This window comes from Balaenoptera physalus (genome assembly GCF_965194825.1).
Source record: "Balaenoptera physalus genome assembly, chromosome: 4".
In the NCBI taxonomy this organism is placed as follows: Eukaryota; Metazoa; Chordata; class Mammalia; order Artiodactyla; family Balaenopteridae; genus Balaenoptera; species Balaenoptera physalus.
Window position 1 is genome coordinate 133,240,503 of NC_138891.1, and position 18,694 is coordinate 133,259,196.

An 18,694-nucleotide genomic window follows, 5' to 3' on the forward strand; every position below is an offset into this window, starting at 1 on the left:
GTCAGAGAGAGGTGGGCTGAATTTAGAATCCTTGGGAGATTCTGAGGTCAGAGACAACCAGGTCTTCTTAGGACTCGGGGACTCTTTAGCTACTCGTGGGAACGCCTTCTGCCAACATCGAACTGGGCACTGAGACTAAATGATTTTACCTAAGGTTATTAGCCAGGCGTGGCGGCTTTCCAAGGTGAAGTCCAGGAACCACTACAGATAGGCTGCAACTGACAGCGATGTAAGGACAGAAAGCAAGACTAAAGCACTGCGAACCTCAGCGTCTGACACTGCCACAACCTCTAAGCAAGGGATTTTGTAGTTTACAAAAGCAGGGGTGCTCCATGACAGATCAGAAATGAAAACAAAACCCCCAAACCCCTGCTTCTTTATGTCAGGTCATGTGAGAAGCACGGCCAACAGTACCCTCTGGGTTGATGTCTGATGCCCTGTAACAGCTTCAGCATAGAAATGTAAACAGGTTCTGTGAGTACTTCAGCCACTTTAATAAAAAAAAAAAAAGTATAAAAAATATAGCGGTTCTATGCCCAGTTTCTATTTCTGAGTCCCAAAACCAATCCATCTTTTTTTTTTTCTTTGGCTGCGCTGCACGGCACATGGGACCTTAGTTCCCCCACCAGGGATGGAACCCGCGCCCCCTGCAGTGGAAGGGCAGAGTCTTAACCACTGGACCGCCAGAGAAGTCCCCCAAACCAGTCCACCTTAGCATTTGATTCCAAGAGCTCAGAAATTCAGCCCTGTCTTGCTTCTTGCTACATTTTCCCCTTACTCAAGAGAAATTAACTAAACCAAAGACAAAAGAGGAACGGATATGGTACATTTCAGTTTGGAGGACCCAGATGCTTATTTGTAGCACTGCTACCAATTACTGCTTTAATTACTGAGGTCATGCTTCCGCTGCATAATAAGCCTTCAGACACATTTATCCCTTGCCATCAAAAATGTCCTCTGGCTTCATGCTGTCTTTAGTTTTAAGGTCAAGAAGTAAACAGCGTGAGGGTGTAATGGCAAGTGGCCAGGGGTTGGAAATTAGGTTCTCTTCATTAGGCCAAAGCACTCCAGTGAGTGCTCTGAGAGGTGAACTCGCTGCCTGCGGGCTTCGGCAGGGATACTGAAGATGCTGCTGCCCAGTAAAGCGTTTGAAGACTTTCAAATGTTAAAAAGCCTAATAAGTTAATTCAGAGAGAAATACGCAGGAAGCGAGCATATGCAGTGACCTTTATATCTTTCCACCAGGGCTTCTAGTTTTCCTTTTTTCCAGTACATAGTAGGACTACACTCTTCTGCCCACCTACCCATCCCCCCACTCCAGTCACCTGCTTTGACAAGTGAATTGGGAGTGAGCCAGCACCCAAATCACCACCTTCCCTCTTTCCCCTTTGCCAGGAGACAGACAATGTCCCAGGTGGTAGGTGCTGCAGGCCTGGGTCCTAGAGAGAGAACAACATACAGAAAGGGTCCCAGCCAACCCACAGAGGATGCATGGTGAACAGGAGAAAGAATTTCACTGTTTGGAGCCACTGGGCTTTGGTGACTGTCATTGTCTCAGCTAACCTCGCCCTCCTGACTGATGTAGCCCTGATACAGCATATGGGTTTCCCTATGTATTTCACTCAAGCACCAACTTCACTACTATCCAAGTCATAAAGTGTAATGCTAAGACTAGTCTTAAATCTGTGGAAAGGATTACATACTTAACTACACCAGAATGTAGACGATAGGAAAGCCTTAACAGAGCAAGCCTGACTGCTCTTCTTTGAAAGGCCTGCTTATCAGTTTGGCTCCTGGCTGGCATCTGGGAACTTGGATTCTGGAAGGGTTCCCAACACCCTAATGTAGCTCATTGTGTCTAAAATCTGTACAAACAATGTGGTTTGTGCTGAACACCTGCTTTCCTCCTGGGAGGCTGGAATTTTGGTATATGCTGGGCAGAGGGTTCCTACATGACCAGCCTCTCAATAAAAATCCTGGGCACTGAGTCACTAACAAACTTCCTACCAGACAACAGTTCACACGCATTGTCACAGCTTGTTGCTGGGGGAATTATGGACTTCTGTGTGACTGGGGAGGAGTCTGGAAGCTTGTACCTGGTTTCTTCGCTCTTCACCCCATGCGCCTCTCCCTTTTACTGATGCTGTTTTGTATAGTTTTGCTGTAATAAACCGTGGTCATGAATAAGCTAAGTCCAGTGGGTCCTCTTAGTGAACCAGAAAACCCAGGGGTGGTCTTGGGGACCCCAACTCCCACCAAAATAAGTTCCTTTAACATCATTTGTGAGGGAAAGGAGAATTAATACATATATTTGGGGGACAGAGGTGTGAAAGGATAATTTCTTCATTACTAGGGTATATCATAAGATAAAATAATCTCCTCCCAGTGGATCCATTTCTTTTCTATGACAGGCGAACCCCGATGATTAAAGTTATGAAATTTAAAGCTAAAACCTTCATCATACCCAGGGTAAATATCTTTTTCCCCTTAGTTTGGCTGCTCAGCAGAGCACAGAAGCCAGATGGGCTATCTGTTTTAAATAGGCCCCAAAGGCATTTTATTGAATTGTAAATAAGTGCATGTTTACACAGGAATTGTTTCAACGTGAAGAACACCAAAGATCAAAGAAAAAGAAACATACCATAATTATCACCGGCTGTATCTGACTTCTCAATCTGGATGTTCTGAGTGACTTTTGGACAAATTTCAATTTCTTTGTACAGCTGAAAATGACAAAGAGAAGCCTAATTAAGACTTCATTAAAAATAACTTAGAAATAGTCATCAATTTGTAAATCTATTTTTTCAGAATTTGAAATCAAATTCTCATCACATCCCAGTATTTTTCTTGAACTGACCCCATTAAGACTCAAAGTGGAAACTTATAACTCACATTCCCAGATTTAGCTCCAGTTCCAGTTTCTAAATAATTCCTTGACATCGCTCTGTATGTCTTTTCCCACCCTATATCTATCACACACCTGAAAAATAATGCTAAAGTAATCGAAAATCTTCAGTACTGGGGAAAAAAATTATTAACATCAAGAAGAGGTTATAAAGATCTTGATATGGGATCCATAGGAATAGGAGAAATCTCTGTGCTTCCATTCTCTTCTGTTCATATACCATTTTGGCTCAAAAAGTCCACAATAGTACAAATACGCAGAGAAAAATTATAGCATTAAGACAGACGACAGATTATATAAATGATAATATTCTCTTTTAGCCATTAGATTATACCAAATTACTGAAAAAACTGCAGTACATAAATCAATCACCTCTCTCAGAAACCCAAGAAAACATGGAAAAAAAAATAAGAGTAACTGGCAGTTCCAGAGGAACTTCATTTCAATTAATTTAATTTATACTTCATGTGTAGATGTCTGGACCTAGCATCATCATGGACGGTAACTTATGAAGGTTTTACCACGTGTTCCTGCCCCTTACATGCTCTCTACGAGACAAATGTGATCCCCATTTTACAAACGAAGAGAAAAAGGCTACAGAGAAAGTACTTTCCTAAGGTCAAAAGGCCAGCCTGGGCAGAGCTGGGATTGGAACCCAGGTCTCACTGGCTGCAGCACTGAAGTTCTCCCCATTACACTATAATGCCTCCCAGACTGTTTTCCTGGTGGGACTCAGGGGTACCACAGTAAAGGGTACCAAACCTTACTTCTTCAGTAAGTAAGCCAAAGGCCACTTCCAAAATTTATGATAGAAATTCCAAAACAAATTAACGTGTCAAAGGCTCATATAGAACTTAAAAATTTGTCATTTAATTTCAAAATGAAAATCTATTTTGAGCCAAAGTCAATAACAGAAAACTGTCCTTTAGCACTAAAGACAAGTCTCCGTGATTATTTAAACTTGCCCTCATCTCAGTCATTTGTCCAGAAATAATTTTGTTCAGACAAGTATGAAAACAATGCAGGTTTCTTTCTCTTCACTTTCTTAGGGCAGTTGACAGGTGGGAGAGGAGAGCACAATGCTTAGGATTCCGGAGTCTGGAAGACCGGCTGCTGTAATACTAGAAAGCCAAGGGGTGGGGCAGGGGCTGGGAACACTGACCCAACGGCCTGGATCCTCTAGAACACCCTAATTTAATGCAACTTCCACCAAATGCATGACTTAATGTTGAGGGCATAACTTCATGTGGTTTTCTTTCTATACTTCAGAAAAAGTTTCAAACCAATGCATTCTGAAGTTAGAAGAAATCAGTTCTATTAGATCTACTGATCTTTAAGTTCAGAAAATTACAGTCACCAAAACTATACATACCAAATATAATCAATTTTATGATTATTTTGTAATGTCATGGAATGCTCAATAAAATGTTATGTATTCACTTCGACTTACTTTGAACCTTAGTTTTATTTTTTCAATTTCCTTAAGAGCCAAACTCTCCCCCTAGGTGGCAGTATATCACCGTTTGTCCTAATCATCTCTGGAAAATTCCAAATGGTTTTCCATAGATCCCGTGAGAATTTAGCTTTGTAAATAAGTTTTCCTATTCTTTTATAATATTACCTCCTCTCTTCTTTGTAATTGGTGTGAAAGTCTTTGTGTTTTTTACCAGTTTCAGACAATAACTTAGTATAATATAGACAGGGCCCTTGGCCACCGTCCTTAGGCTGGCTGGACTAAAATTGGGTTTGGTAAAAAGCTCTAAAACATGTAAAATTTCAAGAAGGAGCTGCACTTTAAAATATATTTTTGATGCAATCATAATATCTGAAACCAGAAATTTTGAAATTTCGTGGCTTTAAATGTATCTTTAGCAAAGAAGTATCACACATTCCATTTATTTATTAAATTTATTTATTTATGGCTGCATTGGGTCTTCATTGCTGTGTGCGGGCTTCCTCTAGTTGCGGCGAGCGGGGGCTACTCTTTGCTGCGCTGCACGGGCTTCTCATTGCGGTGGCTTCCCCTGTTGCGGAGCACGGGCTCTAGGTGCACAGGCTTCAGTAGTTGTGGCTCGCAGGCTCTAGAGCGCAGGTGCAGTAGTTGTGGCGCCCGGGCTTAGTTGCTCCGTGGCATGTGGGATCTTCCCGGACCGGGGCTCGAACCCGTGTCCCCTGCATGGGCAGGTGGATTCTTAACCACTGCGCCACCAGGGAAGGCCCCCTTTATTTTTATTAAATCAGTGATGCTGCATGTTTCCCCTCTTTTCAAAAACCAGATGATTAAACACCACCAGACGTTAAGAAACAATCTGATTACCCTGGCACTTGAATTATCACGAAATCACATTCATTTCTTACCAGGTCTCCTTGGCGTGCCTGGTCCAAGCGACCATCACCCATGGCCTGAACGACAGCTCACTAGCCTCCTGCCTGCTCTCCCAGCTCTTTCCCTAAGGCCCTAAGGTTCATGGGCCACACAGTAGCTGCAGTGAGCCTATTAAGACAGGAGTCAAATAATGCCTTTCCTCTCTTGGGCTTTCCCTTCTCACTTGGGCCCTACAAGCCCTCCTGCTCTCTCTTCTGCATCCTCCCTCCTTGTGCATCCAAACCCCTCCCCCACCCCACCTTCCCTCTCCCCACCACTCCCTCACTTACCCTCCTCAAACATGAGTAAACCACCTCTACCATCACCCCCCTCCCCTTGCCAGGCCTTACTTACCCAGCTTTGTTTCCTGAGCCTAGAACACTTTCCTCCAAAATACCTCTGTGACTCACTTTCTCACCTCACTCACCACTCTGTTCAAACATCACATCTAAAGGAGCAGCACAATCGCTTTTAGATGTCTATCTTTCTCTGTCTGTTTGTCCTAACTTTTTCTTTCCCCGCTCTTAACATCCCGGGAAATATTACACATTTACTTGTTTTTGTTAAAAATATTTACATGTTTTTATATCTGTCTCCACAAACTTGAATGTATTTTCCAAGAAGAGTAGAGATTTTTCTGTGTATCTCAGTGCCTAGAACAGCTAGCATGGTGCCAGGCACACAATAAACGCTAAATAAATATTTGCTGGATGAATGAATCAATCGATCAATCAGTGTTTCTGCAAACTCTTTACACCCACCTGTCACTTTAAGAAAAACATATTTAATATGGGTTTTCAAAAAACCCAGTGCCTCCATACTCATTAGCATTCTACAGATTGGACCCAATAACCAACTAATCATGAAAAAGTAGCCAAACGGGTATCACTTATATTAGCAAAGCAGATAAGTAGAGAAGTAGAAAACTAACTATTCATGGTCTTTCATAAGCAAAAGAATCCCCAGCCCCACCAAATAAATGCACTAGACTCTCCACAAAGATCTTTAAAATGTAGTACACACTTTCGCTAATAACTATTGACCTTACTACTCAAGAATACTTGACAAAACAGTAGCAGAGAATAAAATGTTTTGGGACAGTCGTCTGTGAATGAGTCATTTTTCAGGACAGGACTTCAAACACCTGTGAGCTTCGCTAGTCCAGCAAAAATAAAATGGAGGTGGGTTATGGAAACCAATTAGCCATTGGTGGCCTGATACTTGTTCAGTAAGGGACAATAAATCAACTATCTGTAAAATCTCAAAAAGCATCCAAGAACACTGTGTGTTCAGAAACCCCCTGCCCTGGAATGACATTTCATACCAACTTAATGGTCGAAAGCACGGATTGGAAACCATGGACGTATGGATAGAATTCAAGGGGTCTGTGAACTGGGGTGGTGAAAAAGCCTGAAATTTTTATATTCACTAACCTGTAACTGAAACTTAGTATTTCCTTCAATTATAAATGAACGGAGGCAACAAACACGGCAATATGAGCAATGCCTGTGACCTTGTCAGAAACAGAAATCACAGTTATTTTTATACCACATTCTAGTTGCTGCTAGTATCTCAAAATACCAGTTATGCACATCACCACTCCAAAACAGTGGCAGGTGTTAGACCTACGCTGGGTCTTGTTATTTAATGAGCTAATAAGTAAGCACGTATATTATCTATAATTTAAAAAATATTTTTGATAACTATTTCAACACAATTAGGCCATAGGTAATCCTATGTATTCTATATATTTTCATGCAATTGAAAACATTATTCTGATATGGGACCTAGGGGCTCTACCAGGCTGCCAAAGATATCCTAAGAACAAAAAAGTTTATAATCTTGGTAAAAACAAGAGGTGCCCGTGAGCAATACTCACTCACAATCTGAACAGTAAAGTGAGTAAGACTATGGCATTTACTTCCTCAGGAATCTCAGAGCTGGAGACCTTCTGTAACAGGGTAAGAAAGAATACCATAATCTCTCTGTATTCTGGATTCTTTTTTTAAATAATTGTAATTATAATATGTATATAGCAGTGTAGATACAGAGTAAGTGTGGCACACCTTAGTCTCCTGTACTGGATGAGACCGCACAATGGCCAAGACTTAAAAATAATAAGGGAGTCAATATAATTTCAAAAGGTATGTCTTAAGCATGTACTGTGTGTAAGATATGAAGGACATGGAAGTTGCTTAGGCGTGATCCCTGTCATTTAGGACACAAAAGATTCATTAACTCTGAAATGCAAAACATACGATCTAATAGCTGTTCCAGTGTTACCAGCAAAGCACTTTCCTTTCTTAAGTAAGAAAAAGGGTTTTCTCTCCTCTACTCACAGAGCACAAAGTCAGGGCTTTCCCCATGCCAGAGAAAAAAATAAATCAGCCACTGTTAAAAGCACCCTCCTCCTCTGTGTTAAACTTAGTGATTTAAGTGATGGTTGAAAATGGTCATTTCGTTCTTCTATTTCGTGACATGATAAGAGTATAATAAAAGCACACCCTCTCTTATATTTCATTAAAAACACTTAGAGGGACATGAGGGAAGTTTTTAAGATGATAGAAATGTTCTAAATCAGGGGTCCCCAACCCCCGGGCCACGGAACAGAAGCGGTCCACGGCCTGTTAGGAACCGGGCCGCACAGAAGGAGGTGAGTGGCGGGTGAGCAAGCAAAGCTTCATCTGCATTTAGAGCCGCTCCCCATCACTCGCATGACCACCTGAGCTCTGCCTCCTGTCAGGTCAGCGGTGGCATTAGATCCTCATAGGAGCTCGAACCCTACTGTGAACTGCACATGTGAGGGATCTAGGTTGCACACTCCCTATGAGAATCTAATGCCTGATGATCTGAGGTGGAGCTGAGGTGGTGATGCTGGGCTGGGGAGTGGCTGCAGATACAGATTATCATTAGCAGAGAGGTTTGACTGCACAGAGACCATCATAAATCAATTGCTTGCAGACTCACAGCAAAACCCTATCAGTGAGTGGCAAGTGACAATTAAGCTGCATCTTATGGAGTAGACTAGACATAAGCAACAGACTTCGGGTGTCACTGTCTCCTATCACCCCCAGATGGGACCATCTAGTTGCAGGAAAACAAGCTCAGGGCTCCCACTGATGCTGTATTATGGTGAGTTGTATAATTACTTCATTATATACTACAATGTAAGAATAATAAAGTGCACAATAAATGTAATGCGCTTGAATCATCCTGAAACCATCCCCCACCCCCCGGTCTGTGGAAAAACTGTCTTCCATGAAACAATTGTCCCTGGTGCCAAAAAGGTTGGGGACCGCAGTTCTAAATGATGACTGTAGTGCTGGAAACACAACTGTCTGTATACATTTGCCAAAACTCATCGAATTGTGTGCTCAAAATTGATGTTTTATTGTAGAGAAAGTAAACCTCAAAAAAAATTGATTAGAAACAAAATTCCCTACTAAACATACTAAATTTTAAATCACGCTTCCCCTTTTCAAAAAAGAGACTATATGGGTTTCAATTTTCAGTTCTGTTTTCTGTGGTGAAAGGCTGTCTGAAGTCATACTGTTATCATTCACAGATCCATGGCAAGAAGCTACGTGGCCCCCAGAGGAATGACTAAGTGCAGAGAAAGAAGAACAAACTCCAAGAGAGGGGGCCTGGCTCCCAAAATGTTTCTTTCCTGGAACTGAAAAACGTACCCTTTGGCTAACAAAAAAGGAACTTGTCATTATTCTACCATGTTACCATGACAACAATTTACTGAGCATCTACTATGTGAACCATTATCTCTAATCTTTGCGAAATCCTAGAAAGTATTATCACCTCATTTTTTTTTTTTGCCAAGACCACATAATTAGTAAGCAACAGAGTCAATATAAAAATCCAGATCCAGTTCAGAACCCAAGTCCCATCATGAAACTCAAACCCACGTAAGTGCGCCCAAGAATCTATATAATAAATACAATTCCAAAAGGCCAGGACACATAATTAGATGGCAGCTTTTTCACCCAACAGGATTTCACCCACCAATTTCAACATGCAGGGAGAAGTCATACAAAATCAGAGTTAGTACTTTTTATCTGACAACAGCCAGCTCACCTTTGAGTCACCCATTTAAAACATAAGACTGTCAAAGCTACAAGGAAAGCTAGGCGTAATAACTAAAATTCTATCTGAGAGTCAGTTCTGGATTTCAATTTTTCATGATAGCACAGCATCGTTCCCTGCATAAACTAAGGTGGCATTTTCACTCTGCAAAAATATTGTGATACGTAAGGCCATCTCCACAAACTTAAGAGCGCTGAAGGAGGCTCATTTATTTTAGAATTTGTTCCACTCCACCAACCACAATTAGCATGAGCACACATATAATTTAAAAATAGTCTCCTACAGAATGTACTTGGACAATAGACATAAACATTACCAGCTCATAAATGTCCTCCTCGGGCTTTGGCACGTAGTGTTGCATTTTGTTTTCTATTAGAAATTTCAGGCGCAGGTAATGAGCAGAATGATCCAGTCTGTGTGCCTGGGACCAAAACAAACAAAAAGAGGAGAAGAGAAAATGTCTTTCCAATAGTAAATAGACGTAATTAGATTTCCACTGATACACTGTCATCTATTCCCGAGAATAATGGTGATTTGCTACTGAAGGGAGGTATAAAATTTCTATACTTCTTACAAGGTTTACACCCAAAACCCAAACTTTAATTTTCATTGAATATATTACTAATAGCCCATGGGTATCTTATGATCAATGGAAACAAAAAAGTCACATCCTCACTTCTGCCTATCTGATCCGTTACGCTCTTTAACACTGGGTTTGCAAGAAAACCTATCAGACCCAAAAGGCCTTTAAACATAATTTCCAACATACATAGGTGATTAGAGAAGAAAAGTGACAAGAAAGGCAAGGAAGGATTTACAGTGACAGAAGAAAGCTGTGCCCAGGCAAACTTATTTTTTTAACCACATGGGGACACTGGGACAGTTGTTCACAGTTCATTTGCAAGTGAGTCGGTGTATAGACAAGGCATTTGGATTTCAGTCTTATTTATATACACCCCGAGTGAGACTCCCTCTGGGGGCAGCGAAGACAGGCATGTGTCCAACTTTGGAAACACAATGAATGACTTGCCCAAAGAAAACAATTCTAAAGCAGTTAAGGATTGAAATTTCCAGGCCTTCTCCACTGGTCAGGATGGGTCAAATGATTTTTTTCTATCTAGGAAGTCATTCGTGAATTAACTTTGTGGAAAAGGCAACAGTGGAAACATGGTTTTATAACTAACGTCCTCAATTCACATTCAAGAAGATGCAGAGGAAAAAAGAAAAAAATGCTCTTCAAAAGTTACATGGCAAGATGAAAATGTATTGCTAGAGAGAAAATGTTTCCATCAAGTCTTTTTTTAAAGCATCCTTATCTTTTAGAGATTTATCCTGAAGTACTAGTAGATAAAGATACGATGTCTGGAATCTGCTTCCAAAATCATTCAGAGCAGGGGGTGGGAGTGAGTTAGTAAATGGATGAAACAGAATTTGATATTATAGAACCTTGGTGATGGTGACACAGAAGTTTATTACATTATTCCCTACTCTTTGTAAATTTGAAGTTTTTCATAAACATAAAATCTCTTCACACCAAAAGCTCAACTGATGAGAATTATTTCAAAATAAGTGAAGTTAATTTTTCACTGCTTTAATGCTCTTTCTGTTTACCTTCTTCCCCCCGGCCCCAAAATTTAAAGCCAAACTAAGAACATTCTAATAATTATTCCAATAATAGTCATTCAATTACACCTAACAAATTCTGAAGTGTGCCAGATACTGTGTGAAGCAGTCTTCAGGAGTGTGGGAAGGGGCTTGCAGAACATTGGAAGTTGGGGAGAGTGGTGACTTTGCCTCGTAATTAAACACACATCCAAGACAGGGATCCTGCATTAGAGAAAAGCACAGTTATGGAAAGTAGAAGTGAGTTTGTTCTAAACGCCTAGCAGAATGATAAAGAAGTTTTCTATAGTGATTCTCGGGAACCTCCAACGTGTATCCTATTCTGAGTAACGTGACAGTCTGAAGCCCACCGTCCGAACACAGGCACCACTGAGGCAGCACCTTCCTTGCACCTGGCTTTCGGGTTTTCGCTGTCGGTACTGAAAACCAAATGCTCAGTGTCTGCCAGACCCAGATCATTGATGTCAAATACCCAGGGTGGATGGGTAAGCCAGGGAAGCAAAAGTAGGGAAGTTTCAAAGTGTGCTACCTACTGCTTGTCAAAGAGTCGCCGAGACAAACAACAAAATAATAATACTTAGGGTGCTACGATAAGCAAGAAAAGTTTCCCTCACAGAGATAAAAGCTGCAAATGCTTCCCACCGACCTAGATCCCCACTGAAATCTTTAATTAGAAGCAAAATATTTTGGTTCACCATCTGTTTCCAACTGAGGTGGGAGGGAAAGAGAAATGAAACTTCATGGGGTCTTGGTCAACAGGAACAAATCCACCTGGAAACCTTATCGTCATCATTAATCAACACTTTGTAGACACTCCCAATGGGGCTGCCACTTAGACAGTCTTCTGGAAACCAGACCCAAATAGCCACCTCACCTAAGAAGCTTCGGGCTCCTGAAACCTCAGTGTGAAAGAGAGATGTTTGGTACCACGGGCAGGCACCAAACGTCTTAAGGTGGTCCTGATGGAGACATCATCCCTTAAATGCTCCATGCTGAAAACATTTATACAGATGCACAGAGAACGCCAAACAACGGCCGACACCTTGAAGTGTTAAACAAAGCAAAGAGAACAGAGCAACAGGAATAAGGGTGGTTCTGGCCGTCTGTCCTCCCCTCCACCACTGTATTTTTCAAACTTCCTTAAGTTACAATGTCTTGATAACTTTGAAAAATAAAAATGAGCACATGTAACAAACATAAAAATTATAATGATCTTATTTGTAACCCAAGAGCCCGTGGTTTGGTCAGTAAATAGTTACCTTAAAAATGGGACTTTGGATCAATATACCCATGTGTCTTATCATTTTGGTAAATGTTTCTCAATTATGAGCCCCCATTAGTCATGGCTGGTCTAACATAAAGGGAAAATCCTAATGAATTAACTAAATCAGATCATCAGAACTCTCAAGAATTTCATGCTCCTCCAATATTTACAAGTCAGTATCAAGGCAGGTTGAACAACTTACCACGTTCACAATACATCTATGTGCAAGAAAAATTCCAAATATTAATGAATATTTTTAGGTAGTAATTCTAAAGATTCGGCCTGCTTTACACTTGTAAAATGTTCAATTACAACGCAAGAGAAATTCAGCCGGGAAAACAACTTAAATGGTCCAAATTTGTTTTCCAATGTTCATTTACTTAAGTTACGTAGAAAGCATTTGATTCATTTTGAGACAATGCAGTCCCAAATCATACCATAAGACAAATGTTATTTGTTTATTTGGCATGTTTTTTAAATTTTTCATCTTCCTATGACTCCTTCAAAGGATGAAATAACAAAACATCATGTAGGTCTTTTCAATAAATAGTTTGAGTCCATTAAAACAGAGAATAACATGATCTTGAAATCCACCAATGTTTTTCTCTTCCATTTCTCCTCATATTCTTCCATTTCAATCAAACTTCTTCAGGAAACATAAGCGCATGCAGTTAGGACATACAGAGATCCACGCATGCACGCACGAACGCACACACACACACACACACAAAGTGCTACTGCAGAATTTCCGAAATACTTATCCTCCCCTTCAAGGTGATTTTTATTGTTTTTAATGCCCATGGTTATTAGAATATCCAAAGCCACAGGTCTACAGAGTGAAGCCATGAAATAAATGCCCATGGTCACATGTGAATAATAACAATGAGTATGAATAAATGAATTTCTTTGCAATTATTTTAGTAACTGCAATGATCAGAATATGTCCACAACCCATAGGCCAACACGGTTACCTGCTATATTTAGCAACAATCACTTTCATAACACTCATAACATGAATTGCACATGAAATGTAGATCTTGAAACAGTTACTATACCAGAACTTGACTGGTGCTCGGATGGCAGATGACAAACTGATGTGAAATGATGTGGATCAGACAGAATAGGAAAGAGAATGGCTGAATGCAAGAGACAGAAGAAAAAGATTGATTATTAAATATTAGAGAAAGCACCCATCACCAACGCTGAGAATGACAATAAAGAAATAAAAGACAGACATTCTGACAATCACCGTTGTTTTTAGTCCCTCCTCCAAGAGAAAAAAAAAAAATCACTCAACATTAATCAGATCATTAATAACATGTGGCACTGTTTTCCCCATTATCTCTTTCCCTCTGAAGAATAAAATCGGCTCCACTAATTACAATAAAGTGTTTTCCAAAGAAGCAGCAAGCTTTAGAAGGTACCTGGCTCCAAGCACACTATATAATTTATCCTACACGGGTGCTTTCTGGAGACCATCAATTTCTTAAAGTGCACACAAAATTTTTCTGTTTTTAAACTCAAGAGATGTAAGCTTGTTCCACACCTTATTTTTTTTTTGTCTTTATTTCTATGTTTTTGGGGAAAAAACCTGAGGATTCAGGAAAAACTGGGTGGGATGACCTTTTCTAGTTAAAGAAAGGGATGTGTGTCGTAATGATGCCATTAAAACCCTGTCAAGTGACAGAAATAAACCCTTTATAGGGGAACTGGTCTAACTCATTATCTAAAGATGGTCTCTAAGTTGCCACGACAGTATTATTCCTCCCTGATTCCCTTAGTTTCTATCAAAGCAAAAGCTTGAAAAGTACCTAAAATCACTATTTTCCCCACTCACTATTCAATTTTCCACCAATCAATGTTTATTGCTAAACTCTGACCTACCCTCTGATACCTGCTGGAGTCTAAAGCCAATGTACACAGGAGGCTCCAAAGCAATGCAACTCCTTGGAAGGACCCTCCAGAGTTTGGCTTATACAAAAAGCCCAGAGTCCTACTTCTGACACCTTCAGCTGCAGTTCTGAGAATACTTCCCACAGCTCTGCAGAATATTAATGGGTCTCTAAAGAATCGTGCTAATCTATAAATAAAAGAATGCAGAAATCCTCAATAGACCAATTTTGTTAAGTAATTAAAATGAAAAATGTGAACAGAAATACCATTATCTTTAAAAAGCTAGAATGCGTGTACATGAAGGAGTCAAAGCATGCAAGAGTGCGTCATTTATTTTTAACACCCATGTGGGAGCTGATTGTAGCTTTGTCCTGAAACAAATGGTCCTTCTACTTTTCCTCCACAGAAGACGATCCAACAGGCTTATCTGAGCCAGAGTGTTCCATTTCTCCTTCATATGAAGCCATATTTTTCCTTTATCAAAGCCCTAGCGATTTATTTTTTTAAGAACAAAAATTGCTGATTGCAGAATTATAGAACTGAGGTAGTGAAAGTTATTCCACATTTATAAACCACTGTGTTGAATGAGGAGGTCCAAAAATATCACTGTATTCATCCAGCTTCTTCTAGGATAAAATGATGACAGAAAAGGTTTCCACTTTCCCATTAGTGGCCTCAGAGAAGACCATTTCACTCCCCTAAGAATATATTCTAGATTCTTCCACCCCTTACGGACCATCCTTCCTGATGACTGACAGTTCTTGTGACCATCCACTTGGCACAAAGGGATACATCTAAGTTTGGAGCAGCCAGATATGGATTCAAAACCTCCTTTGCAAGTGATTATGACTGTGATGTGAACTCAGGCAAGGAACTAAGGCTCTCTGAGCCTTGCTTTCTCCATCTGTACAATGGGGACGTATCGTTCTTGCTCAGACTTGATATGACTACTAAATAAGACTATTAATGCTATTAATTATGTAAAAGAAAAACAGGCATGTTAGGAAAGCTCCTTTCTTTCCTCTTTCCCTTCCCTCACTCAAGGCAATCCAATTCATCCAGCTGTCCTTCAGGGAGAAAAAAAAAAAAAAAAGAAACAGGGATTACCTTGAAAAAGATCAAGAAGTTTCTACAGCGTAAGGTAAAAACAGAGGAAGTGAGCTCAATCATTTGTCTCTAAAAAACAAAAGAGGCTAATTGTATGTTCATAGGAAGAGGAATTTCTCATCATGGAGGTCAAATTTATATTTATTATTTCAGTTTTCCCCTACCCTAAAGATGCCCGTGTATGAGTTACTGTCAAAAGAGCAGGTTACAAATAGTGCACATAATATGATGCCAAAATGTTCACTGAGGTGATTTCTGAATTGTAAGTAAGGGTGCCTTAATTTTCTGCTTTGTTCTTTACCTGAATTCTCTAAAACTTGTGCAATGAGCATGTAATATGCTTATCACAAATCTATCAAGTACACATGTTGAAAGAAGCTACTTAAAAGAATCCCTCTCCTCCCAGCGCTGAAGAATTCACTTCCATTTATTATGCATATTATCACAAAGAAATCCAAAGCTGCTCTGAAATGAACTAGAGATGTTCTTTAAAGTACCCTCCCCTGCCACACGCTTCTGAGTGTTCATGGATTCCTCCACTTCATTCTGTTCTTCTCAAGAAAACAACCCCAAGTAGCCTCATACCTTGCAGATCAGCTCCAGGGCGTCCCGGGCCGTGTCCCCTGGCCGGACGACTGTCAGGACTGGCTTATCATTTGGCAGACAGAACCAGGACGGAGTGAAATAGTCGTGGACCCAAATGTCACAGTCAGGGTTGTGCTGGTGGACGCTGGGTAAGACCATTTCTTTCTCCCTCTACGATAAGAAATAAAGTTAGCAGAGCAGCAAGTTAGTCTCTCAAGATCTTAGATCCCCAGATGGCACACAGGAATTATCCACTCCAGTGAAAAGGGCCCAGGGCAGAAGTGGTGGTAGTGGTGAAGGATAGAGGAGCTCCTCCGAGAAAAGAAGAAATTATAGAGAAGGGAGCTTTCCGGAGGTAGGCAAGATGTCTCAGAAAAGAGACAGACCTCACACCTGATCCACGGCCTCCACGGGTGGGCATTGCATGATCGAGTGGGTTTCAAAATTGGAAGAAAGAAAGAAATGCAAAAAAAAAAAAAGAAAGAAAGAAATGGGCTATCCATTCGGTTCGGCTTTATTGCTGTGATTTCTTCCACAAACCCATTTAAATTCAGAGCTGAGATTCCTCCAGCAAAGGCTATCTACCATGTGAGCTATATGTTTCAAAGGCAACCACGAGGCTCCAAAGAAATTTTTAAAGAAAACATGATGTTCTAGCATTACCTATTGATAAGCAGCACCATTTTTGTGCTCACATTTGACATCTGGTGTAACTCTGGGAGAGAGACAGTCTCAATTCCCAGATGAGGCTCAGAGAACTTCAAAGATGAGCTCTCTGGCCTTCTTAGGCTGTTGCCATCACTCCATCCTCTACATCAGGGAGTAGCACCAAGTTTCTAAGGGTGGGAGGAGCCGTGTCCTACGTATACACTCCAGCAGCTGGGTTATATCTAAGCCAGCTAAACAGCTAAAGCTAAAAACACTCCATAGATGGATGAAATATTAGGAGCCTCATCTCTCTGAAATAAGCAGAAAAATCATTCCATTAGATTTTAGCAATGTAAAAATAATACTGATGCTCAAAATGTGGTTTACATCCAGGCCACGGATTGGTAAATACATATCTACAGATTACTGAAAATTTGGTGCTATCAGCAAATTATAAGAAACAAGTTTCCAAACGAAGGCTGAGAAGTAGTAACATAACAACTTCCATACATAAAAAGAACAGATCCCAGAATGGGGAAAATATTTTTGTAAAGGCTACTAAACTAAATTCAATTGAGAAGACAATTTCAGCTCTGCCTTTGAATGGTGTGGCTTTCATAGATAAACTGAACCCCAGGGAAGGAACCGTCAGAACGCAATCAACTTGCCCAAATCCCATTAACTATAATTGGAATCTTCCCATTCTGTCCCCACATGCCACCTTAAATAACTGCCCTTAGCACTACATCAGCCCAAGTTTTGCATCTAACCTGCTCTTTGAGAACAAGGCATTCCAGCCAAGGAGGAGGATAAAGGGGTATCTTGGAAAAACACAAAAGCGACACAGAAATCCAATGGAACAACTTTTGCAGTTTCCAGGATCTGTGTGCCTGGGGAAGATTAAAAATGCACTAATAATGGTATGCAAGATGAATTAGCTAACTTCAGAAATGACTACATGAACATCAAAAACATCTATGCTTGGACTGCACATAAGAACAGCAATTTAATTTCATCAGAAACAGATGCTCAAAGAGAGTGCTATGGATGGGTATTTCCAAGGACAGCAGCCTTTATATCCACGATGACATAATCCAGCAGTAGTTTAGGTATCAAAGGGAGAAAAGGCCTGTCCACGGCCACTCTTATCCCCCCTCCCCCCAACAGCCAGAACTCCCCTACTACACTCTGATTTTGGAGGCTCAGCTCCATCTAGAACGAGGGGCAAGCCACTGCTTGGCTGCATGGCAACCGAGAGCTGAACTCTTGTCAAACTGATTCTGAGTCCAGGAACCAGAGGATCATACCAAGCCCACATTATCAACACCAGAATCCCCCCCACTGCCCCTAGCAAAGAGGCCACTTGTATCATCATTAGGGTCTTTAAAACGAGGAATGTCCATTTATTTAGAGGCTGAAAAAAAGTGGCCTAGAAAAAAAAAATCAATATTCTTTATGGGCTTTCAATCAGAGCAGTTTGAAAGACCCTTTTAAATCCAAGCACAAGGTTGAATCAAGTCTGGGGATCTTTAATCGAATGCTTGTCTTGGGAGGCAAATGCATTTTTCTTTTAAAGAACATACTATCAGAACAGTTCTTTGAAATTAATTGAAGCAAAAAAGCAGCATGTGTGGGTAGAGAGGGAGGGCAGTAAGAACTCACCTCTTGAGAAGAAAGCTGTATATGAGAGGAATTAACAATGGCATAAAATATTCTGCTACCCAGTACCCCAATTTCCTCTTATATTCTAGATGGAAACTTCAACATTCAAATGATAATTATTGAAAATGTTATGTCAGCAGGAGAATATTCTTACTGTTATCAAGTTTTCCATCTCTTCTCGACCTGTTACATAATTTTAAAGGACCGATCATTTCAGTTTTTAATACTGAGTATACTTAATTTTAGGATCCCAAGAAACCACTGCATTGTGTAATGTTGATGTATTTGTGGTACTTTTAGAAAAGGAACATGTGTTTATTTTTACCTTGCCATCTGGAACAGTGTCATCAAATATTCCCTCTAAAGATTTCTTTACAGCCTCAGTTCCCTCACCGAACACCTGCATACACAAAAGTATCATCTTAAAAAGAAATCTGGGCAAAAGGGCAAATGAAGCATGAGAAGGGGGATGGAAAACAGGCCTGACTATTAGAAAACATTACAGGAGTTTCAGATACTCTTACATCAAATCCTGAAGCAGGTAAAA

At 40.5% G+C, this 18,694-nt stretch overlaps 1 protein-coding gene across 15 annotated transcripts in view; it reads right to left on the reverse strand.

Annotated features, from left to right (window-relative positions):
- Positions 1-18,694, reverse strand: part of TIAM1 (TIAM Rac1 associated GEF 1) — a 400,429-nt gene that overhangs the window by 68,065 nt on the left and 313,670 nt on the right. For all 15 annotated transcript variants that reach the window (XM_082459733.1, XM_082459738.1, XM_082459732.1 and 12 more), the window contains 4 exons: positions 18,473-18,547; positions 15,838-16,008; positions 9,682-9,786; positions 2,642-2,723 (listed from right to left, as the gene is read on the reverse strand). In XM_082459733.1, the coding sequence (XP_082315859.1) occupies positions 2,642-2,723; positions 9,682-9,786; positions 15,838-16,008; positions 18,473-18,547 (433 nt within the window). The remainder of the gene's footprint in view (positions 1-2,641; positions 2,724-9,681; positions 9,787-15,837; positions 16,009-18,472; positions 18,548-18,694) is intronic.